Source organism: Nanorana parkeri, unplaced genomic scaffold (genome assembly GCF_000935625.1).
Source record: "Nanorana parkeri isolate BGI_ZX_2015 unplaced genomic scaffold, ASM93562v1 scaffold220, whole genome shotgun sequence".
Taxonomy (NCBI): Eukaryota; Metazoa; Chordata; class Amphibia; order Anura; family Dicroglossidae; genus Nanorana; species Nanorana parkeri.
This window is the reverse complement of record NW_017306488.1, coordinates 1,000,235-1,022,661: the sequence shown is the minus strand read 5'-3', so window position 1 is coordinate 1,022,661 and position 22,427 is coordinate 1,000,235. Positions and strand designations below refer to the sequence as shown.

General features: G+C 43.9%; 1 protein-coding gene across 1 annotated transcript in view; it reads right to left on the bottom strand.

Moving 5' to 3' along the window:
- LOC108786629 (membrane-bound O-acyltransferase domain-containing protein 2-like) overlaps positions 1–18,019 on the bottom strand; it is a 41,552-nt gene extending 23,533 nt beyond the window's left edge. The window contains exons 1-3 of the mRNA XM_018555959.1: positions 17,858–18,019; positions 11,240–11,385; positions 8,258–8,335 (exon numbers count right to left, since the gene is read on the bottom strand). Of these exons, the coding sequence (XP_018411461.1) occupies positions 8,258–8,335; positions 11,240–11,385; positions 17,858–17,938 (305 nt within the window). The 5' untranslated portion in view covers positions 17,939–18,019. The remainder of the gene's footprint in view (positions 1–8,257; positions 8,336–11,239; positions 11,386–17,857) is intronic.
- Positions 18,020–22,427: the final 4,408 nt, after the last annotated feature.

Genomic DNA, 22,427 nt, shown 5'->3' with positions numbered 1-22,427 from the left:
GGAACATCTGTCAACTTCCTTAAGAAAGATGAAAATTTAAGTGCATTTGACTTTCTCCAATGCTCAAAGGTCCAGCTAAGAGGGTAAATGTATCAGCCCTATAAGGGTTACAGTGCTTCCTCTCGCACAGTAAACTGGATTGAGTTGAGTGATCATGAACTGGAGCAAAAAAGGTTCATAAGGGATTTCAGCACGTCAGCACTTTTTGATGAACTGACTTACACATTTTGGGATTTCTTAGATGGTTTATTTACTACACGCTGCACTTTGGACGGGTTTTGAAACATTTTCGAAGGTTATGGAATAGATTTTTTTTCATGTGTAGATAAATGTAAACTTTTTAAATTGAATTGAATTACTGATTTAACACTAAAAAGTAGGATTGTGTAAAGCATTTGAGCACTGTTTATTGTTATTTTGCACTTATTAGGTGATGTACTACACCTATTGTTGTTTAAAGTGTAACCACTGATAGTGTTACTATGTAGTGTTTACATTATAGTGCTAGAAGACGTTTGCTGTTTATAAAGATATTTGTCATAGAAAAGGAATCATTGAAGTCTTTTAATATACAGTAATACCTTGGTTTACGAGCATAATTGGTTCCGGAAGCATGCTTGTATTCCAAAGCGCTTGTATATCAAAGCGAATTTCCCCATAGGAAATAATGGAAATTCAGATGATTCGTTCCACAACCCAAAAATATTCATATAAAAATATTTACAATACAGTACTGTAATATAATACCGTACAAAATATAAAGAAAAATACCGGTACCTTCGTGGCTGGTGTGTGGGGGACAAGAGAGAGGAGGATTATTGTGGAGGACAACTTTCACTATCACTGCTATCTCTTGACTCAATGGAATCTTCTTCATTTCGTGAAACCTTAACAAGGAATCTATTCAATGTGACATTGCATTTCCGTTAAACAGACTCATCGCTCGCACTGCTACAGCCTTATTCGGGTGGCGCTTTTCTACAAAATTTTGCTCTTATTGCAAGACATTGCTTGTATATCAAGGCAAAATTTTCCAGAAATGTTTGCTTGTCTTGCAAAACACTCTCAAACCAAGTTACTTGTAAACCAAGGTATTACTGTATAGTTCAACAGACTGTTGTCACTGTACTGCACATACAGTATATATGCATGCTGGGAAAATAGGAGTGTGCATCTGTGTTTGTCAGAAGGGAAGCTTACAAGTGCTCTGCATCCTGCATTGGGAAATCCCCCCGTGAAGTTAACCAGTGTTTCATTATAGCAAACATATCAGGTAAGATCTAACTTTTTAGCAATAAACAGTAAATCACTTTTCCACATGTATAAAGATAACATAAGTGGAAAAAATACTTATAGTAATCTCTTAATTAAATCATAATCTTCCCTGCCTCTATCCACATGATCTATGTCATGCCACAGGTCACTTGAGGCAGATAACTTTGTCAGTGATATCATCAACTTCCCCTTGCCACATGGGGTGTCATCTACAACTGTTTACAATTGTTTACAGAGCTCCATGGTAACATGACAAGCTGTGCACAATAGCGAGGGAATATGGAAACACGTTGTTTAAAACAGAAGACTCCCATTTTCAAAGTAGGACTGTCACTTCATCACACTAATTTACCCAAGTAGTGAGGCATGGTACACATGCAAACCTCTAAAGGGGTAAGGAAGTTGGTCAGCACATTACTTTTTTACTTTAGATATGAAGATAGGATTCTAAAAGTAAAGGTGTTACTCAGCAGGGGGCATGTTGAACCTCTGTAGAGAGGCCACTGCTTCCATACAAAAAGCAGTGCTTTTTCTCTACAGCATGCTGGCATGGGACATGTGGTTCTACTCAGGCTGTGGCTGTTTTCTAAAGAACACAAACTGTAAGACTTTAAACACCTTTTGTTTTGTTGTATCTGGAATGTATTTAGCTGGAAATAGAGCCATAATCCTTTAACTTAACCCTTAACCCATAGGGCTTGTTCACACCAAATACAGTGGGTACTATTCACGAAGCTGCCGAAGGATCTAGCCGTAGCTTCGCCCGATCCTTCGGCTAGCTTCGGCCCCAGGACCCCTTCGGTTCTACAATAGCCCGTACAGCTCCCGAACTTAGCCGAGCGGCTCAGTCAAGCCAAACGCATATGCCTTGGCTGAGCCGCACTGAAAGTCGAAGCAGGCTGTCGGCCGGCCAATGGCTGGCTCCGGCCACTTGCAGAGAGATCAGCGTCCCTGGTTACAAGCTAACCAGGGACACTGATCTCCAGACAGCAAACTCTCCCGGGCGCTCTGGGAGTCTCCTGCTCCCGGCCGCCCAGGAGAGAAACACTGCTTTTTTACTTTTTTTCTTTATTCTGACACGGAGCCGTGTCAGTATAGAAAAAAATAAATAAAATTTTTGCCCATAGGAATGCATTGCTAGATTCCTATTGGCTATTTCAATTTGCAATAGCCAATAGTAAACTAGCATTGCACCCGCCCTCTGCTGCAGTTCTCCATCAGGTCCATCAGCGGGTACAATGCTAGTTTACTATTGGTTATTGCAAATTGAAATAGCCAATAGGAATCTAGTAATGCATTCCTATGGACACAAATTATTTTGATTTTTTTTCTATTCTGACACAGCTCCGTGTCAGAATAAAGAAAAAAAAGAAAAAGCAGTGTTTCTCTCCCAGAGCGCCCGGGAGAGTTTTTTTTAATTTAAGCATTATAGCTTGGCCAAGGACTAAATAGCAGCACCACACTGATGAGGCTATCACTCTGCTCTCACCTTGTCAGCCATCTCCTAATGTTACATTGACATTACTCTGCATTGCAGTAGATTTGCTCACAGTGCTTCCCTTTCCTTGTCCATTCTGAGATTTTATATGCAGAAGATTACCAGTGGCTAAAATGAAAGCCTAAGGGCCGGTTCACACCATAAACAGTGGGTTGCAGAGCGGTGAGCTGCTGGAACTCACTGTATCACATCCCGGCCGGCTTCCTGCATTCAGGGGTGGGAGGGGGCATGGCGGTGCATTTAAGTCAATGGAACTGCAGCCACACACCCCGCCCACAGTGCGATCGTCTGCACAGGAACGTGTGGTACATCAGTGCTTATGTTCCGGTACAGTGTGATCTGGAAAAATGCTGCAAGCACTATTTTTTTAGATCACACTGGACCGGAACGCAGCCACTAACGTGCCACGCGCTCCGGTGTGGGCGATCGCCTTGCGGGTGGGGGGCGTCGCTGCAGTGCCATTGACTTCAATGCACCGCCATGCCCCCTCCCGCCCCTGAACGCAGGAAGCTGGCCAGGATGTGCAGTACAGTGCATTCCAATTCCAGCAGCTAACCACGCTGGAACGCACTCTATATGGTGTGAACAAGCCCTTAAATGGTTACCCTGACCCAACTTAGCCCTACACATGGACTTAGCCTGTATTAATTGTTAACCTAAACATAACCCTTTATGCTAACTGTAAGGCCTCATGCATACTAGCCAGGTGCGTTTAAGCACCTGCTAAATATAAACAACTTTATGCTTCCCACATCACTTTTTCCTGTGTTTAGTGGTTGCTGGGCTTAGTCATAGTTACACATGTTTATGTGTGTTTACATGCGTTTAGCTGCGTAAAACAGGCTAATTTATCCTGGAATGCAGAAATTCCAGTTTGGGTAAAGGCTTCCAGACTGAATGTACCTAGTCACTACTGGATGTCTAGGTGTGCATTCATGCATAGAAAAGCATTACATGAGTCCTGGTGCGTTTAGAAATGAGTTCCAAACTCACCTGAACTCAATGTTTTTCAACATAGTGTGCATGAGGCCTTATCCTAATACTAACCTTAACCTAGCTGTAAATCTCTTTACTAGCCTCAAACTAGTTGCCCTGCTTCTTGTTTTAAACTAGCACTAAGAGCCCTGGGAACAGCAAAAATGAAGAGAAAGTAAGAGGTCCTTTTGAAGTAAGTAATCTTATCAATATATTTGAATGTTTTAAAACAGGGGTCTCAAACTCAATTTAGTCGGGGGCCACTGGACACATTTTTCATTCCCGTGGGGGGCCACTACTATATACGGTACAAGTTTTAATGTATGCACATGTTACAAGCGGCAACTGTCTAACATTCAAATTAATGATCGGGTGACAGCTGCTGCATGTAAACGCCTGCACACCGCATGTAATCATATGTGAAAGGATTACATGCAGTTAGGAATCAATCACTATCCCTGGATACACGATTGTTTATCCAGGGATAGTGATTGTTTTTGTAACTGCATGTAATCATATCACATACAATTACATGCGGTATGCAGGCGTCTACATGCAGCGTCTGTCACCTGATCATTAACTTGAATGGGTGACAGTTGCTGCATGTAAACGCCAGATTAGGGATTCCTGCTGCAGGAAAACGCAAGTTTGTGACACAGGAATCCCTAATCGCACCTGAAATATATGGGACTCCCCCCCCATTCCAATCCCCCCGCACACATAATAATACACTCCCCCCATTCCAATCTCCCCCCCGCACACAAAATAATACACCCCCCCCGCACACATAATAATACACTCCCTCTGAGCCTGACTGCTCTGCCCCTTCCTCCCAAGCCCCCAGAACACATATAATACACTCCCCCCCTCCCTCCTTTCCTTACAAGCCCCCTCACCTGCTTGCATCTGTGCAGGGAGGAGGCACATCATTGTTCCCTGGTGAGCTAATGGTGATTAGTAAGGCCTAGTGCAGACCTTACTAATGATCCATCATTCGGCCGGAGCTCAGAACTGACAGAGCACCGGTCGTAGCTGACAGGAGCAGCTCTGCGGTCTGCATCCGACAGAGATGCAGACCGTGTTGCTGCTCCCGCAAGTTGGGCACGTGGTCCATGACCGTGTGCCCGACTTGTCAGCTGGCTGAGGGCCACATAGTACTGGCTCGCGGGCCGGAGTTGGCCCATGGGCCGGTACTTTGAGAGCGCTGTTGTAAAATGTTGTATATATAGTTTGCATGTGGGACTGGATATTTAATAATGCTGCACAGGATCTGCACTCTGATTTTCAGCACTACATTATCATTATGGTTGCCTTTGCTGCGCTTTTTGCCAATACAAATCTATGATTTAGCTGACCCACTGAAAATTATACATTCTCTATATTAGCATTTCTTAACCAGGGTCCTTTGGAACCCTGGGGTGCCTCCAAATATTGCTAAGGGGTTTATTGAACAGTACAACTGAAATAGAGGCTTCCTGCTGCTGACCACCAATGTAAGGGGGCACCTCTACCACTGACCATCTATGTAAGGATGAACCTCCCCCACTGGCCAACAATGTAAGGAGGGACCTTCTCACTGACCACTTATGTATTAGGGGGCACCTCTTTCACTGACCACCAATATAAGGGGGTCCTTCTCCTACCAACCACAAATGTAAGGGGGACATTTTTTACTGGCCTCTGGCCACCAATGTAGGAGTTTATTCTTCCACTAACTTCCAATGTAAGGGGTACATCTCCTACTGATGGCCATTGTAAGGAGGCACCTTTTCCAATCGCCACCAATGTAAGAGGCTCCTCTATCCACTGACAAACAATGTAAGGAAGCACCTTTCCCACCAAACACCAATGTAAGAGGCTCCTCTCCCACTGACAACAATGTAAGGAGGCACCTTTCTCACTAGCTACAGTGTAAAAGGCTCCTCTGCCACTGACAACCAATGTAAGGAGACACCTTTCCCACTAACCACAGTGTAAGAGGCTCCTCTCGCACTGACAACCAATGTAAGGAGGAACCTTTCGCACTAACCACAGTGTAAGAGGCTCCTCTCGCACTGACAACCAATGTAAGGAGGCACTTTTCCCACTAACCACCAATGTAAGGGGCACCTCTCCCACTGAACCCCAATGTAAGGAGGCATCTCTCCCACTGGCCACCAATGTAACGGGGCACCTCTCCCATTGACCACCAATGTAAGGGAGCACATATCCCACTAACTGACCACCAATGTAAGGGACCACGTCTCCCACTAACAATCAATGTAAGAGGCTTCTCTCCCACTGAATCCCAATGTAAGGAGGCATCTCTCCCACTGGCCACCAATGTAACGGGGCACCTCTCCCAATGACCACTAATGTAAGCGGCACCTCTCCCACTGACCACCAATGTAAAGGTAAACCTCTCCTACTGACAACCAATGCAAAGGGGACTTTATCTAACTGATATTCAATATAAAGGGAAACGTTTCGTCTGATATTAATTTTAAGGGGGCACTTTTTTACTGACAATTAATGAATATGAGTACTTCTCTATTGACCACCAATACAAAGGAGCACTCCATTACCCACTAATATAGGTAAGCATTTTTCCACTGACTATGTAAATAGACACTACAATATTCACTGTCTGCATTTATTTTTTGGACATTATTATTTATTTCATTTTATGAAAATGATTGAAAGAAAAGTTGTTATATAGTGGAGGGTGTTCTGCACTGGATGTCAAATATGTTAGGTCTTGTTACTTTATTATTGTATAACCCCAATTCCAAAAAAGTTGGAATGCTGTGTAGAAATCTACATAAAAACAGAATGCAATGATCTGCAAATCTCATAGAAGATGTAACCCTTATTGTATTTACAATAGAAAACATATCAAATATTGAAACTGAGACAATGTACCATTTTAAGAAACAAAATAGGGTAATTTTGAAATTGATAGCGGCAACACGTCTCGAAAAAGTTGGGACAGTTCTGGAATCGGGGTTGTTTTTACCACATACTGATCAAGCTAATGTACCATGATCTGCAGATATACACTTCTGCAGGGGTTCCCTAGAAGCCATAAATTATTTTAAAAGTTCAGATGTGGTAAAAAGGGGGAGAAAGGCTGCCCCATGTGATATCTTATCTTATCAGTTGTATGAAGAGAACACTTGCCCTAAACTGCTAACAGCTCTAGTGGCTAATTTACAAATCTCTGGATTTTTAACAAAAACTTAAATATGGAAGAACAGGTTTGTAAACATGTTAAAATAATGTACAAATGACACAAAATATATCCAGGTATACACTATACTTTCCTTTTAAAAGATTATGTACAGATTACATTGAAATGCATTCCTGTCTTCCTCAAATATTCTTAGCATTTCTATATTTGATTAAAGCTGTTAGCTGTGACGCGCGCGTAAGAAAATGCTGGTATGGATGACATTCTTATACAAAGCAAATAACAGCTTGCTTTTTGTCTTTAAGCATTTTTTAAGCTTTCTGGAGAAACGATTTCTGAACAATGCGTCTGTTATCTGTTGAGATTTTGAAAATGACACATGACGATTTGCTAGATACTTGGCCCTTCATGTCTGAGACAGACATTGCATGTGGTCAGCAGCAAATCATAAGTGGCATATATTGAGCTGCCTGGGGTTCATAGTTACAGGGATAATGCATGAGAGTGTCAAATCCAATCTTACTAAGGGCCATGCCGAGGGTTGTGAATAAAATCCGGGGGAAGACATAAAGAAGAAAAAAAAAAGGTTAACCCTGCTGCTTGCCACGGTGCAATGCTCGGGCCCACTAATCATTATATGACAGTCCTGATGTCCTGTGTGTGAGGGCAAGTGTCAGCAGTCAGTTAAATGGACAGGTGCCCTCACACACAGAACACCAGGATTGTCATATAATGGACAGGGACTGCTGACTCTTGTAGTGCCCTCGCACACAGAACATCAGGACTGTCATATAATGATGTGAAAGGTCTCAGCAGGGGAGATGTGGAGGGTCTTAGCAGGGGCAGATACGGAGGGTCTCAGCAGGGGCAGCAGGGGCAGATACGGAGGGTCTCAGCAGGGGCAGATGTGGAGGATCTCAGCAGGGGCAGATGTGGAGAGTCTCAGCAGGCGCATCCCTACTTAACTCTATGCCACAGTACAAAACTCGGGACTGGCGGGCCTAATAAAATCTTGTGGAGTGCCTTTTCTAGCCCGCGGGCCTTGTAATTGACATATGTGTTCTAGACTGATATGAAGCAAGGGTGTCCAAACATACTGGGTCACCTTGAATAATGGTAAGAAATACTGGGCTCATTCCCACTATAACAGGACAGGGAAAAGTACATAAAAAGTACATAAGATACTATGATATATATATAAGATACAAAGTACAAAAGTCTAAAAACCTAAAAAGCCGAAACCTAATGCAGCCACCAAATCAAAGAACTGATAAGCTGCAATATATTACATAGTTCCTAGGTTTAGATGCGGTTTAAGAATCAACCACCATGATACTTACACATGTACTTTCCTGGGATCGATAAAAAGAAGCATGAGGTAGCACAAGAAAACTTGTCCTATCAGGAATAAGGTGAGCCTGGAATATAAACAGAAAAAAAAGAAAAAGGTTACCATCTAGCAGCTGTTCACGTGTTTCAGGCTAGGTCAGACGAGGTGTTTAAAAAAAGGGAAAGCTGTTAATGTATGCACAATGTGGTACTGTGCCCGTTGTCTTGTCTGCCCACACTTTATCCCCGTTTTTTTTTAAAGTACATAAGAGCAAAGCATAACCTAGTGTACTAGTACTACTATAAATTAATCCAAACAAAACATAGCAAAGTCATAGTCACAAGCTCCAGCTTTCCATCAGGCAGAACATAGCAGTAGCTGGAAACTACTGCAGATCTGTTGGACAAATTGAGGAGGAATTTACTAAGGCCTTGTTCACACCAAGCGCGGAGCAGATCGGGACCAGAGCAGGTGCAGACCGGATCAAAACTGCGTCCAATGTGTTCCTATGGTATTTTGACCTCCAGTTCACATCGCAGCGTGCGGATCCAGACCAGATCCAGACCGGATGAAAAAACTGCGGCAAGCCCTATTTTACCTGCTCTGGATCTGGTCTGGAACGCATCAAAAACGCATCTAAAACGCAAAAACGCATAAAAAATGCATGCAAGTGCCTTAAAGCCCATGTTAAACTTAAAAAAATATATATATATGTTTTTTTTTAACCAAAACCGGCCCTAAACGCATCAAAAACGCATCTAAAACGCGTCTAAAACGCGGCACAACCCACTGCACTGCGTGTGCAGAAACCTGACCGGATCTGGTCTGCATTTGGTGTGAACAAGGCCTTAGACTGGAGAAGACAGAATCTGAAGCAGTTGTACATGGCAACCAATCAGTTTCCATCTTTCATTTTCAAAGCTTAACTGAACCAACTGAAGCTGATTGGTTATTATGCCCAGCTGCACCAGATTCTGCCTGCTCCAGTTTTAGTTAATCCCCCCATTATGTATTTGCCATTGAAGAAGGTTAAAATCTAATGCTGAGGAGTACTTATTTGCCTAAGAGATCCCAAGTTTAAATTTTACAGCTAATACAATTGAAATAAAATGGTATTAGTTCATACATACAACCCAATAAGGAATACATCATTTCTAAACTACATTATTTCTGTAATCTCAAAAGACCTGTTCCAAAGCCAGAAGCACTGTCACCTAGCTACACTTGTTATTTGAAGTCATTCTGCAAAATCTTTACTGGATTTCTAGTCAAAACTTTATTTTTACATTTTTGAAACTATAGGAAAGAATTTAAATCACTGTTGGACTTTTGATTGTTCTCTGCACCTCTACTAGGGAGATTTCGCTTCACTTCCTGTCCAGTGATCACTAGACAACAGCACAGGAAGTAAGGAGAAATTCTTTTAAATGGCACACAGATAACAATGATAACCTATGTATATGGTAAAAAGAGAATGACACAAGTAGGTAGAAAGTCCAGCTAGTTTTATTAATATATGAGGTGACAGCAAATAACTAACACGTTTAGGCACTTTACCAGTCTCCCTTCATCTTAAAAGGACTTACCTTAAATGATGCCTCTTAATCCGATCTTCTTCTTTCCTGTACTTTTTAGCTGTCCCTCCACTCCTCCTCTTCGCTCATGTCCCACGGAGTCTGTGCGGGTGCATGCCGCTCTATTTACTAACCTTGTGTCTCTCCTCGTAGCCGATCCAAAAACACCCAAAGCCTCTGAAACATGCTGGCTATTTGATCTCTCCCTTTTACTATCTACATAACTTGCATCATGGGCCTGTCAGTCTCTAGAGTGACTACACTTCACAATACAAACCTTTTTTTCCTATAATTAATTTAATTTATAATAGCACTAAAATTATGATTTTGGCACAAAGCATTACAAAGTTATTTACAAATGAAAACAGAAGAGAGGGAGAGGTCATTTGTCTTGTGCACTTTAATAAATTTTTTAGTGCTAGTTCACACTAATTGCAGTGCGTTCCAGAGCGGTAGCTGCTGGAACGCACAGCAATCACACACTAAAATTCCCCCTTTGTTCTGGGGCGGGAGGGGTTGTGGTGGTGCTCCCCGCCCGCAGTGCGATTAGACGTGTGGCCAAACATTGCCTGTGTTCCAGTCCACTGCGAGCGCAAAAAAATGCTGCATGCTCTATTTTTTGGGTTCGCAGTGGACCGGGAAAGCAGGCAGTGTTTTTCCACAAGTCCGTTCACACTGCGGGCTGGGGTCGTGACTGCGGTGATATTGAATTCAATGCACCGCCACACCCCCTCCCACGCCAAAACAAAGGAGGGAATTTAGTGTGCGATTGCTGTGCGTTCCAGGAGCTACAGCTCTGGAACACACCGCAATTGATGTGAACTGGCCCTTAGGGTGTACGCTGCATGCCCTTAGTACACAACTATTTAACTTTTGTTTGAAACACTTTTGAAAGATTTGAATCACTTCCTGTCTCAGTAATCACTGTGTCCAGCAACAAGAGCATAATTAAAAAAATATCAGAGGTTCTGAAGCTGGCAATACACTGGTCAGATTTCATCCAAATCCTGCTAACTCGGCCAAAATTCAAGCAGTCTGTGACCCTGTCGGCACCCTTCCATTTGGCAAAAGTCAATTTTTCCATCCGGGCCAGTCTACAAATTATTGTCCAAACAGTGACCGCAGAAAATCAGCTACTGTCCCCGATGAAGGGGGGGGATCATTTTCCCATCCATGCCATTAGTGTGGATGGGGAAATTGAGAGTTTTTTCTTGTTCAGCCTGCGGGACTGAATGAGGAAGCAACTATAAGCGTATGACCAGCCTAATCCTTTATCACATTTATCAATACAGGTGGTAAAATGTTTGCTATAGACAACCCAAGGCAATCAAGTCAGATCTCTTTAGCAATATAAATTTAAATCTATAGTATCTCTTTGTAGAAAAAAAAATGTTTAGTGTTCTTAAAGGGTATCTCACCATCCAAAGCAGTAGACTGACAAGTAGATTCCCAGCATGGAGGCCACGCCATGTCTGATTTTTGGTCCATACTGTGAAGGAGGTAGATAATATCGGAAGAAAAAGGCCAGGATCAACGCAGAGAGTTGCCCTACGAGGAAAAGGCGCTGTAGAAGAAGATAAAAAGACATATATAAACAGCTGAGGATCAATGACCTTACCTGTTACTGTCTGACCATTATATCAGAATCAGCTACTGTCACACTGCACAAAGGTCACCTAGATGGCTGAGTAGAAAGTCACACGCACTGTATGTGCAGAATAACCAGATTGTGCTGCATTTATTAATCCTTTCAATGTAAATGTGACATGACAATAAAAGAAGAAACAGAGAAAGACCTGGCCACCTTATACCTGCTAGGTTGTATATTCAAATAATATTAAAAAGAACAATAAAACAGCTAAGATTGAATGTTTTTCACACTAATTGCGGTGCGTTCCAGAGCGGTAGCTGCTCATAATTCTCCTTTAAGGTGCCCATTCACCAGGGGTAGGTAACCTTGGCTCTCCAGCTGTGCTGAAACTCCCATAAGGCATTGCAAGCCACAAGCATGACTCCCAGAGGCAGAAGCATGATGGGATTTGTAGTTTCAGCACGCCTGGAGAGCCAAGGTTGCCTACCCCTGCCATACACTCTTCGATCGTCGTTCTGAAATATTCCACTAATGGTCTTTTGACCGATAATCGAACAGTTGATGGGACACCAACAATTTTTTTTTTACTGTAATCCCACTTGAATTTTCTTGAAGGGTGAGGCTGGAAAATGTTTTAGAATTGAACAAAAATCGATGGATTAGTGGTGTTTTTGTACAAACAAACCCCCCAGCAAACAAAAATCAGTTCTGTTGATCGACACAATTCAGTGAGTTGGTATTGCTAACAAACGATTATCGAAATCGACATTGGTCTGTGCATGATGGGCTATGTGAGCTAGAATCGAACGAAGGTTCTTGGCAACAATGAACATTTCCGATCGAAAATCTACTAGTGTATGGCCAGCTTTACAGTGAGTCTCTCCTCTTCTCCCCACCGGTGATCTCTACTGCGCATGCGCCCGCATGCATCCTCCTCCATTCATCCAGCACATAATGAGCCCCTATGTGGCCCCGAAACATTGCCATCCTTGTGACAATATGCCTATGTGTTTGGACACATTTCTTTGGTGTGCGGGTGACACCAGTCCTCCAGGTGTGTGGAAAGGATTTCAGTGGGATACCTATTGGACTTCTTGACGTGAGCCACGCACAGCCACAGCAAATTAAAAAATGAATGCAAGCCTACGGGAATTCAGGTAAGGGGGCGGGAGGGTTGTGATGCAACCATGGTTCGTGTTATATTCTTAATATGGGTATAACATAAAATATGGTCAGAAAAGTTACTTTAAGACCCCATTCACACCTAGCGACAAGAGGTAAAATCCGCCGAAAAAAGGGTCCGGTAGAAGCGACTTGCGACCGCGACAAGCGACGCGCGACATGGAGTTAAGACAGCTCCATTGAATAACATTGGCCGGCGACTTCTCGCGATATCGCGCGGCAAAAATGCGCGATATCGCGGCGGAAATCGCGCGACAATTCGCTATATGTGAACGGGGCCTAAAGGAGAATTATGAGGCGAGTGATTTTCACTCAGCCTCATAATCTGAGCCGACGTGTGACAATGAAACTGTCACAGGTCGGCTCAGTGGATTGGGAAGTGAGCGAACATCGCTCGCTGACTTCTCGATCTATCCCTGCAGAGAGCCATGACTGTCACTCATGGCTCCCTGCAGGGATTCCCCCCTCCTGCACTGTCCGATCCTCCAGTGACTGGTGGAACGGACGGGGCGGGAACAGCTGGCTCTGCCTCTAGATAGTCAGAGCCAGCTGTCACTCACGCAGCTGTGTGGATCCAGACAGAATTGTCGGGGATCCGTTCCGGCTGCGGCGTCTCAGTATCGGGGGTAGCTGGCGGTATACTGAGCTTTGGGTGACGGGAGGACGCTAGTTTGTGTCCTCCCATTACCCTTAGGAGAACTATGGGGAAAAACACTTACCCCATAGTTCTCCTTTAATTAATTATCCCAGCCAATAGGAGCTCCTACAATTTTCCCATGAGCTCAGGCCTAAATTAACACAATAATTGTACTACTAGAATCTTCAAATGAAGGGTGTTTCTTTGTGTAAGACCATAATTAGAAGATAAGAAGCCAGATCCTGTTCAAGTATTAAGCCAGTTACACATGGACAGTTCCAGTGCCTTGACCTAATCACATAACCAGCACATAGAAATGCATATATAGTGAGTGATTTACACTGGACAGAAATCCCGAATTCATCTCACCCACTCATGTTCAGGGGGATTTTTTTTGTAATTATTCCACCTGAGATGCAGGATTGAAGTAATTACTTGTTCCCGAACTCAGGGTAAAAAAAACAAAACTTCTTTTACTATGTTTCCAAGCCCAAGTCACCATGCCAGTTTTTCCCTGTTTCAGCCCCCATTTCCACTTGCTGCCTAGCAGCATAGGGCAGCCCATTCATTTTAATGGGCTACTCTAAGCGTAACAAACCCAGCAAAGAAGCTTATGCAGCTGTTTGCAAGATTTTGACCACGTTGTTCATTTGTTGCACACTAAAACATGCGCCAAGGCGCACGTCTTGCTTGCTATGTTTTGGGTGCCATGGCACCACAAGCGCAACACCTGCATAAAGTTGTGCATGTGTTAACATGTATGGCAAGTGTGAATGGGGCCTTAAATAAGCTGCACAGACTTCATAATTAAGTAAAGTTTTAAAACCATATACTACTGAAAGTAAAGATCCTGTAGATTTAAATTGTAGTATAGGTGGGGCTCTGCTTCCATCTGCTCACCACACGTTACAATCTGATTGTACAATATTGCCCAGCACTATCCCAATGCATAGACAAGGCAAAAAAACCTTGTAAACAATAATGTCTATTTACACCACAGTGCTGTAGTGTGGCTAGCACAGCCAAGTTTGCCTAGCACAGTCCACAACACATGGTAATGCATTACCGGACGTTGTGGTGCACTGCGATGTGGGTGCATCAGGAGGGTGTGTTGGGGTGCCATTTACAATGAATGTTACTGCAGAGCGATGGTGAAAATAGGCCATAAATGCAACTAGTGTAAGTACCTGAATTTGATTTGGTATTGCCTCTTGTAATCTTCTGTACAGTAGAACTCAGGTTAGAAGAGTTAAACTGGCCATACTCAAATTTCGGCCAATTCAGCTGCTAGCTTGGCAAAGGTTTTATTTCTAATAGTGTATGGCCAGCGTTAGGCATGTATCATTGCTGGTACAGATCCTTCCTGCAGGTTGTACAAGGACATGTTTAGAATGTCTGTGTCTCAAATAGGACAATATACTAATCATGGTACCAGTTGCCAAACACAGGCTTGTACACTCAACAAGCAGCCCTGATGTGTTAGATACTGCCATTTCTAAGTAGTCAATGTCCTTATGAATCTACACATGATAGTCCCACAATTGGGATATTTTATCAGGTGATGACCTCATGTCTATAGATACTCCTTGATGCTGCTAGCCACTTTTGGGGGGAAAATTGATCTGACCTATTCCAATGGATGCTGTTCACTAAAGAGATAAGTGCAACCAACAAAGTCTGCCAGTGGCACTTATATTTTCCCTCCTCCAATCACCATTCCTGATTGTGCCCCAATTGTTTGCTTGGGGGCATGGGACCTCTGACCAAACTGTGTTACCTGTGGGCACCCATGGGCACTCTGTTAGGGTAAAGCGTGGGGATGAGGATGAAAGTACCTAAATGTGAGCAGGAATGAGCGTGAGTGTGTGTGTGGATGAGCTCTACTCCGGACTGGGCAATGACATCCACCAAAGCTTGTAACAACATTGAGGGTGATACCTATGGCTACATTTTCGTACACCTGTAGTGAGAAATGATAGGATGCTATTGCTGAACTCCTTATGAAAATATTGCTTACCTGGCTGCTAGGACAGTATGGGACCTTGGGCAAGGTAGCAGTTTGCCCTGCACCCCACCCCTCACATACCATGGACTGACACTGATAATGATTACAATAGCCCTCCCATTTGCATCATATGTACTGCCATGGCGGGTCCCATCAGATGCCTACTACAAATGTATCTTACCTTGTGAAGTGACATGTAGGTGCACAGTTTTAACTAAATGCATTATCCACCTGGTACTGCAGGGGCATGAATGTTGTAGCTGGGGCCCATGGATATCCACTGGGCCCTAGACTCCTGCCAAGGTGGCCTTGTGGATGATAATGCTTTGCTCTGGCTTTAGTGCTTTAAAATGTATCTCCACGTTTGGAAATTGTATTGGAAAAGTATTTCCAAGTTTTCCTTTGCTGCCACATTTGAGAACCACTACTATATGATTATTATATGCTCCCATTCACACAACATAATAATATGTAACAAACAAAATAAACAAATATTTCTTAGCTCTCTAGTTGTTTGTTTGGAGCAGGGTTATACACAGCACTCTATAGGCAGCTTGAATATTTTTAGCATACCTGGCTGAACAATAGGGACAGTTAAGCTGTTATAACTGTTATATTTTATTTTTCCTCCGGCCTGTGGGCTGAATGAAAAAAATATAGCAGATTCCTCCATCCATGCTACACAGCTTGGATGGACGAATCTCCAGTTGTGTCCTTTGTCTTGTGCCGCTACCATAGTAGAATACATTGAGGCTTTAAGGCCCCATTCACACTAAGCGACATACCTTTTACAGCGGATCCGCGTGGCCGGGATAGCGCGACTTTCGGGGCGACGTTCCAGCGGCGGTAGCACGGCCTTCACCATCGGGCTCCATTAAAAAATAGAAAGATCGCGCAAAAATTGCAGAAAAAAGGGTCCTGCTGGAGCGACAGCGACGGGCGACGTGGAGCTAAGACAGCTCCATTGAATAGCATTGGCCGGCCACTTCTCGAGATATGGCGCGGCAAAAATGCGCGATATTGCACGATAAATCGCTTAGTGTGAATGGGGCTAAGAGTGCCAGGACACATCTACTTGCAGAATTTTATAAAACACACCACTATAGAAAGGAAGAGCCATCATTCTAACAGTAGGTGGGCCCTGACAACTAGACAAAAGTCAATTACTCAATCTACATTTGTGGAAGGAACCAAACTGAAAAGTGTCACCTGGTATATTCTGACAGTGGCAGGTGCAGGCTGTCAGTACAGCACGGCAGGGGAATTGTAACATATATGGATGTCTAAAGCTGACCATACACTGAGCACATTTCTTGATGGACTGGCTGAAATATGTTCAGAGGGTGGCTTTATTGGCTGCCTCCTGCCTGATATCCTTTGATCTGAAAAGCAACGGAGGCAGGTGGAAAATTGTTGGACGAACGTTGACCGCAGTCAATCAGCTTTAGTCAATGCTCTTGAATTCTGACAGCTACACATCTGCCGCTGTCACAACAGCCCAGCAGGTGGGATTCCCCCATCTATGCTGTTTATCATGGGTAGAGGAATCTGTTAGATTCTTTCATTTGGCTCGCAGGCTGAATGAAATAAACCTATTAGTGTGTTCAGCTTTAGAGTTTTCATCAAATATGAGATTTTTTTCAAAGTCTTTTTAAGTTATGTGATGTGAGTGAGAACATGTAACAAATCTAAAGTAGATGTTATCCCAATTTGGCTACAAAAGTAGAAATACACTTTAAATCATTAACAAACATGCAACAAAAGTCAGAGTTAATAGTCAGAAGTCATATTCTGATAATCAGAGTTCATACAGTTCATAGTCACCTGCATATGTGTTCCAAATCAGTGACACAAAAGTATGAAAGCCTTTGGATCAGCATGAAAGCCAGGCAACCAGCATTTTTTTGGGGCAGGGCTCATCAATAATAGCCACCATGTTTCTCATGTAGAGGCTTCTTTTAAGAACACAGGGACACTTCTAAGTTTATGAACAGTGTGACAGATACTGATCTGAGACAATTTGTGTAAATGGCACCTTGTATGTGACAGATCCATCTTTTACTAGCAATGTGGTGCACACATAATATATCAGACACAAATGATCTTGTGCTTCCTATGACTGTGTACTCGGTGTCCTTCATTCGATGTTGCCTGTCAGTACTTTTATTAGCTCTCTGCTTGCTGCTCACTACTGCAGGGATAACAAAGAGACCACGTGGGTCACCCTAATCTGCTCAGACGTTTCCTCAGTCTACAGTGACGTCACGGCCTGGCTGTCATCACACATTTGCTTTTCAGACAGACGTGAGAACAATGCATTCTACTCGATCAGATTATAGCATGTCATTTAACACTTACATGGCTGACATTGATCGCAAAACGCTATCCTTGCATGACAAACATAGTGCAGGGGTTTTCAAACTTAACTGCAAAACTGGAAATAAAAGTGTGAACTTTCCTTTTTTTACTGCAATCATGAATGCAAAAGGCCCATCACTGATGATTGAGAACTGGTCCTGTGCTATCAATAGTGTACATACGTAGGTTACAGTCAGCCTTGTAGCTGTTAGGCAGTAAAAATGACACACACACATACATGATCAGGCTTTCTGTGTACACACCTGTTCTGTAGGAAGGGTAGTGATCAGGTACCACACTGCCTGCAGGGGTGCCCCATGATCAGACACCCCTGCTTCTTTCATGTCCTCTCCTGTTCGAGTCCTCAGTAATATCACTGACAATCCACACCCGTTCTGAGGCTTTCCTGGCAGTACCTACTATGACACCCGCCCACGTTCTACCACACCCCACACTCACTACTGTGACAAGAATGTTGCTAGGAGGACACCCCATAAGATGTGAATGGAGGGAGGAACTTGTGAGGAGGGCGGCTGATCTCCTCAGGAAGGAGCGGCACAGGACACTGCTGGAATGTATTCTCATGTAGGAGGAGAATGACAGGAACTCATATCCATGCTCTATTATCCTCTATACTACCAGAGGAAACACATACACACTGTATAATCCTCTATACTACCAGAGGAAACACATACACACTGTATAATCCTCTATACTACCAGAGGAAACACATACACACTGTATCATCCTCTATACTACCAGAGGAAACACATACACACTGTATAATCCTCTATACTACCAGAGGAAACACATACACTCTGTATTATCCTCTATACTACCAGAGGAAACACATACACGCTGTATAATCCTCTATACTACCAGAGGAAACACATACACGCTGTATAATCTTCTATACTACCAGAAGAAACACATACACGTTGTATAATCCTCTATACTACCAGAGGAAACACATACACTCTGTATTATCCTCTATACTACCAGAGGAAACACATACACGCTGTATAATCTTCTATACTACCAGAAGAAACACATACACGTTGTATAATCCTCTATACTACCAGAGGAAACACATACATGCTGTATGGTTCTCAACCTGTGTAACCTCAGGACCCTCATTTGTCCTTGGTCATTAAGTCGTAACCCAAGTCATATTGCAATGGAACGCACAGCATTGCGGTACCGCGTGTTCCAGTGCAGGCAATCAAACTGTGGACGGGAGGTGCGTTTCAAATGAATGGCAATTCAACACACCTCACACAACAGAATGCACGGTAGGTGCGATTGCGTGGTACAGTGTGTTAATCGCATGGGACTGTGTGATTAACACACTGTACTAGTATGAACTGGCCCTCAAAACCACTGACAGACACAAACAACCACAGACACAATCTCACACACTCACAGACATTCTCACACACATACACATTCCAAAAAATGTTTTGTTTTTTTTAAAGATGTAAGTCTCCCTACCTTACGAGAACTGGAATGGATCCTCAACCCGGGGTCCAGTGTAGGCTGCTGTGCTGTTACAGAGCTCCATCCATATGTGCATTGCTTGCACAGCTCCCATGCGCGCACATAGAGGTGCCGGGAGCCAGAATTTGACATAAATCCGGTCCAAGCACTCAAGGGAGCTGTAAGCAATGCATAATCCTCTACACTACAGCAAGAATCATATACACACTGTATAATACTCCAGAGCCATAGCTAGCTTCTTTTTCGCCCGGGGCAAGAACAGAAAATAAAAAATAATGCGCTCCGTCTCTAGGATGTGGGTTTTTTTTTTTTTTTACTGTTGGGGGCTTCGGGGAAATATCAGGGGTGTAAACAGACCAGTGACACTTCCCTTTTGAAATAGAAAAAGAAATTAAGGACACAGATTCCTCAATCTCTTTTTCTGCAGACTCTGTTCTAAATGAATGTTAGGGCCACGGAAGCAAAATAGGAGAAGTGGCCCCATGGGATTGTCTCCCCTATCACCCATGTGTTTAAATAATAATAAAAAAAAACGAATTATATGTGAATAGAGGTGTGGCGTGACTGTCATGCACATGTCTCTGTGGGACTGCTTTGCTGGTTTTTTCTGCTTTGTCTTTCAGGTTACAAGCTCCCTGCTGTTGCTAGGAAGATTTACCTCATTTGCTGGACAGACCTTCAGTCAGCTGAGCACAGGATTGGTGACAGACTTTTGGCGGGAAAACAGCTGACCAATGAGTGTAACCTTTCCCCCTTTATAGTCACTCCTGTCACTGGACAGTGTCAGCATTTTTACCTCAGAACTGCCAGCTGGACTCACCTCTGGATTATCTTCCCAATTAATTTTGGATCTTTTCCCCTGCTTCCCGTCCACCCTCCCCTTTACTGTACTTTCCCTTGTCGCGGTCAATCTTTATGGGGTAATGTCGCCCACTTTGTGGGTGGACAGTGGTTGGTAAACAGTAATTTGGTTGGTGTAAGTTATTGCTGCTTGAGTCTTGATGACTAAGCATGGTGGTCTGTTAATGGTTAACAGTGGTTCTGTTTGGTAATAAAGGTTAAAGTCTATTTATTGGTTAAATTAATTAAAACCCAATAAAGGTGCCGCGGCCTAGTTATTCCACAATCGTTGTTGTGTTTTACTTTATTATTTACGTTTATTGTTATGGTATGATGGGTGTCAATGGGGTGTACAATCCCATGGAATCACTCAGTACAGAGTTCATTCAGAAACTGGTGATAGTAAAATATATGCTATCATCCAGTTATGAATGGGTAGAAGCCTTCATGGTGAGTGCTATTACCCATTCAGAAACTCATGAATGAGCAGGAAGTGATATAAATAACTCCCTGTTCATTCATAACTGGGGACACATAGTACTAGTGTAAATACACTACTAAATGTGATATTTGGTAGATCTATGGAGTGTGGTTCTTCTCTTTGTTTTAATGGAGGAGAGATCAGCGACTGGAAGTGTGCTAATCTCCCTCCGATGCAGCCAAAGACATCTGGTCCCAGTCCCGCATGAGGGACAGTGGACGTAGGGAGTGGCACTCTTTCAGCAACATACAGTGGACTGCAGGTGCAATGCACAGGCTTCTGCAGACTATCTCCTCAGTCCCAGATTTGTACTGAGGTACAGACCTTCAGTTAGGGAGCTGGAGGAAGTTATCAATGGACTACAAGTACTTGTACTCCATTGAAAACTAAAGACCCCTTTGTCCAGGTAGGAGACGGGACATTTTTCATTTACAGATCATGTGAATTGATCAGTAAATGAATGATCTGGCTGGTCAAGTGGAGCCAGGCACAGCCATGTCAAATTCAAAATATACAGAAGCCCTGCGATTCGGGTAAGTGGGAGGGTGGGTTAAGGGTTGGGGGGGAAGAGGGGGGGGGAGTCAGTGAAATGACACCATATTCCATGTTACACCCTAAAGAGAGGTGGAACATGGTATAAAAGGTGGAATTAGCCTTTAAAGGAGAACTAAAGCCAAACCTATTTTTCTGGCTTTAGTCCTCTTTTGGGTCGAAAGAGTACCTTTGCTAATGTCCTCCTGGGACCCAAAGTCAGCATCTAGCACTGCAGCCAGGAAAGATCCGACTATATTGTCAGCACCCACCCCACTGCCTGATTGACAGCTGACTCTGCCTCTCTAGAGCCAAAGCCAGCGTGTGCCCACCCCCTCCCCGTCTGACGTCTGACCCTCCAATGAGCACTGAAGGAACAAAGAGGGGAGGGTGGAATCCCTGCGGGGGATAATGACTGACAGACTGTGAGCTGGGTGATCAGCAGTTACATGATCACCCAGCTCTCGAACTATAGAACCTGCAGCGTCACATACCAGCTCTAAGTATTGGGAAGCATGTATTTACTCTCCCCATGCTTCTCCTTTCACCTCCCTGGGTTAAATGTAATCATAGCAGATTACATTGTATTGTGTGTATTCTGTGTACATTGCATCTTTTCACTTTTGAATTTCCCGCCGGCTCCGCCCCCCGGTGTGACACCGAGAACGAAAGTAAAAGTCAGATGCCGGCATCGGCCGGCCGCGTAAAACAGAGGACACCGCGGGCTCGTAGGGACAAGGTAAGTGACACTTTTGTAGCTCGGGGTTACCGCTCTTGGTACTGAAAATGAACCCCGAGGGAGGTTAAAGCCCAACCCTGGGTTTGCCAGTCCTTTTGCTGTTTGCCAAACCCCACCCCCTCCCCCCCCCTCCATTCACACACACACACAAACACAGTGGAGCACTCCCGCAGCAAAAGGAAAAAAATAGCCTTCACTCAGCTTCATCTTCCAGCAGAGTCACTCTCCCAGGTTCTCCTTCCCAGGGTCAGCTTTCCCTTTCACTGGCAGGATAGCTTCAGGCCCCAACTCTGGGCCTCTGGGCCTCCATCCCTGGCTACCTGCAGGCCTTTCCATGGCCAGACTCTGGCCAGACTAGACATCACAACACGCACCCTCCCCCTGTAGGGAAGAGACACTGACAAAGTCAGCCCTGAATATTTATGTGCTTCCCAATCATGCACTGCTGGCCATGAACCTACAATTTTCAGGCCTTAAGGCTGGGTTCACACCTAGGCGTATTGTAATATGCGCGTCTGTCGCGCGACCGCGATTTGCGGTAAAAAGGTTGCGCGACCGCCGCGCGATTCCAAAGGCTACTTGGCTTATCCCAATGGAAAACGCCCTACAAAACGGCCCAAAGTAGTCCCGGGACCTTTTCAGGCGTGGGCCGTTTTGTAGGGCGTTAGGGACGGGCGGAAATACGCCTAGGTGGGAACGAGGGCATTGACTACAATGCAATTTATATTTTTGACCGTTTTGTAGA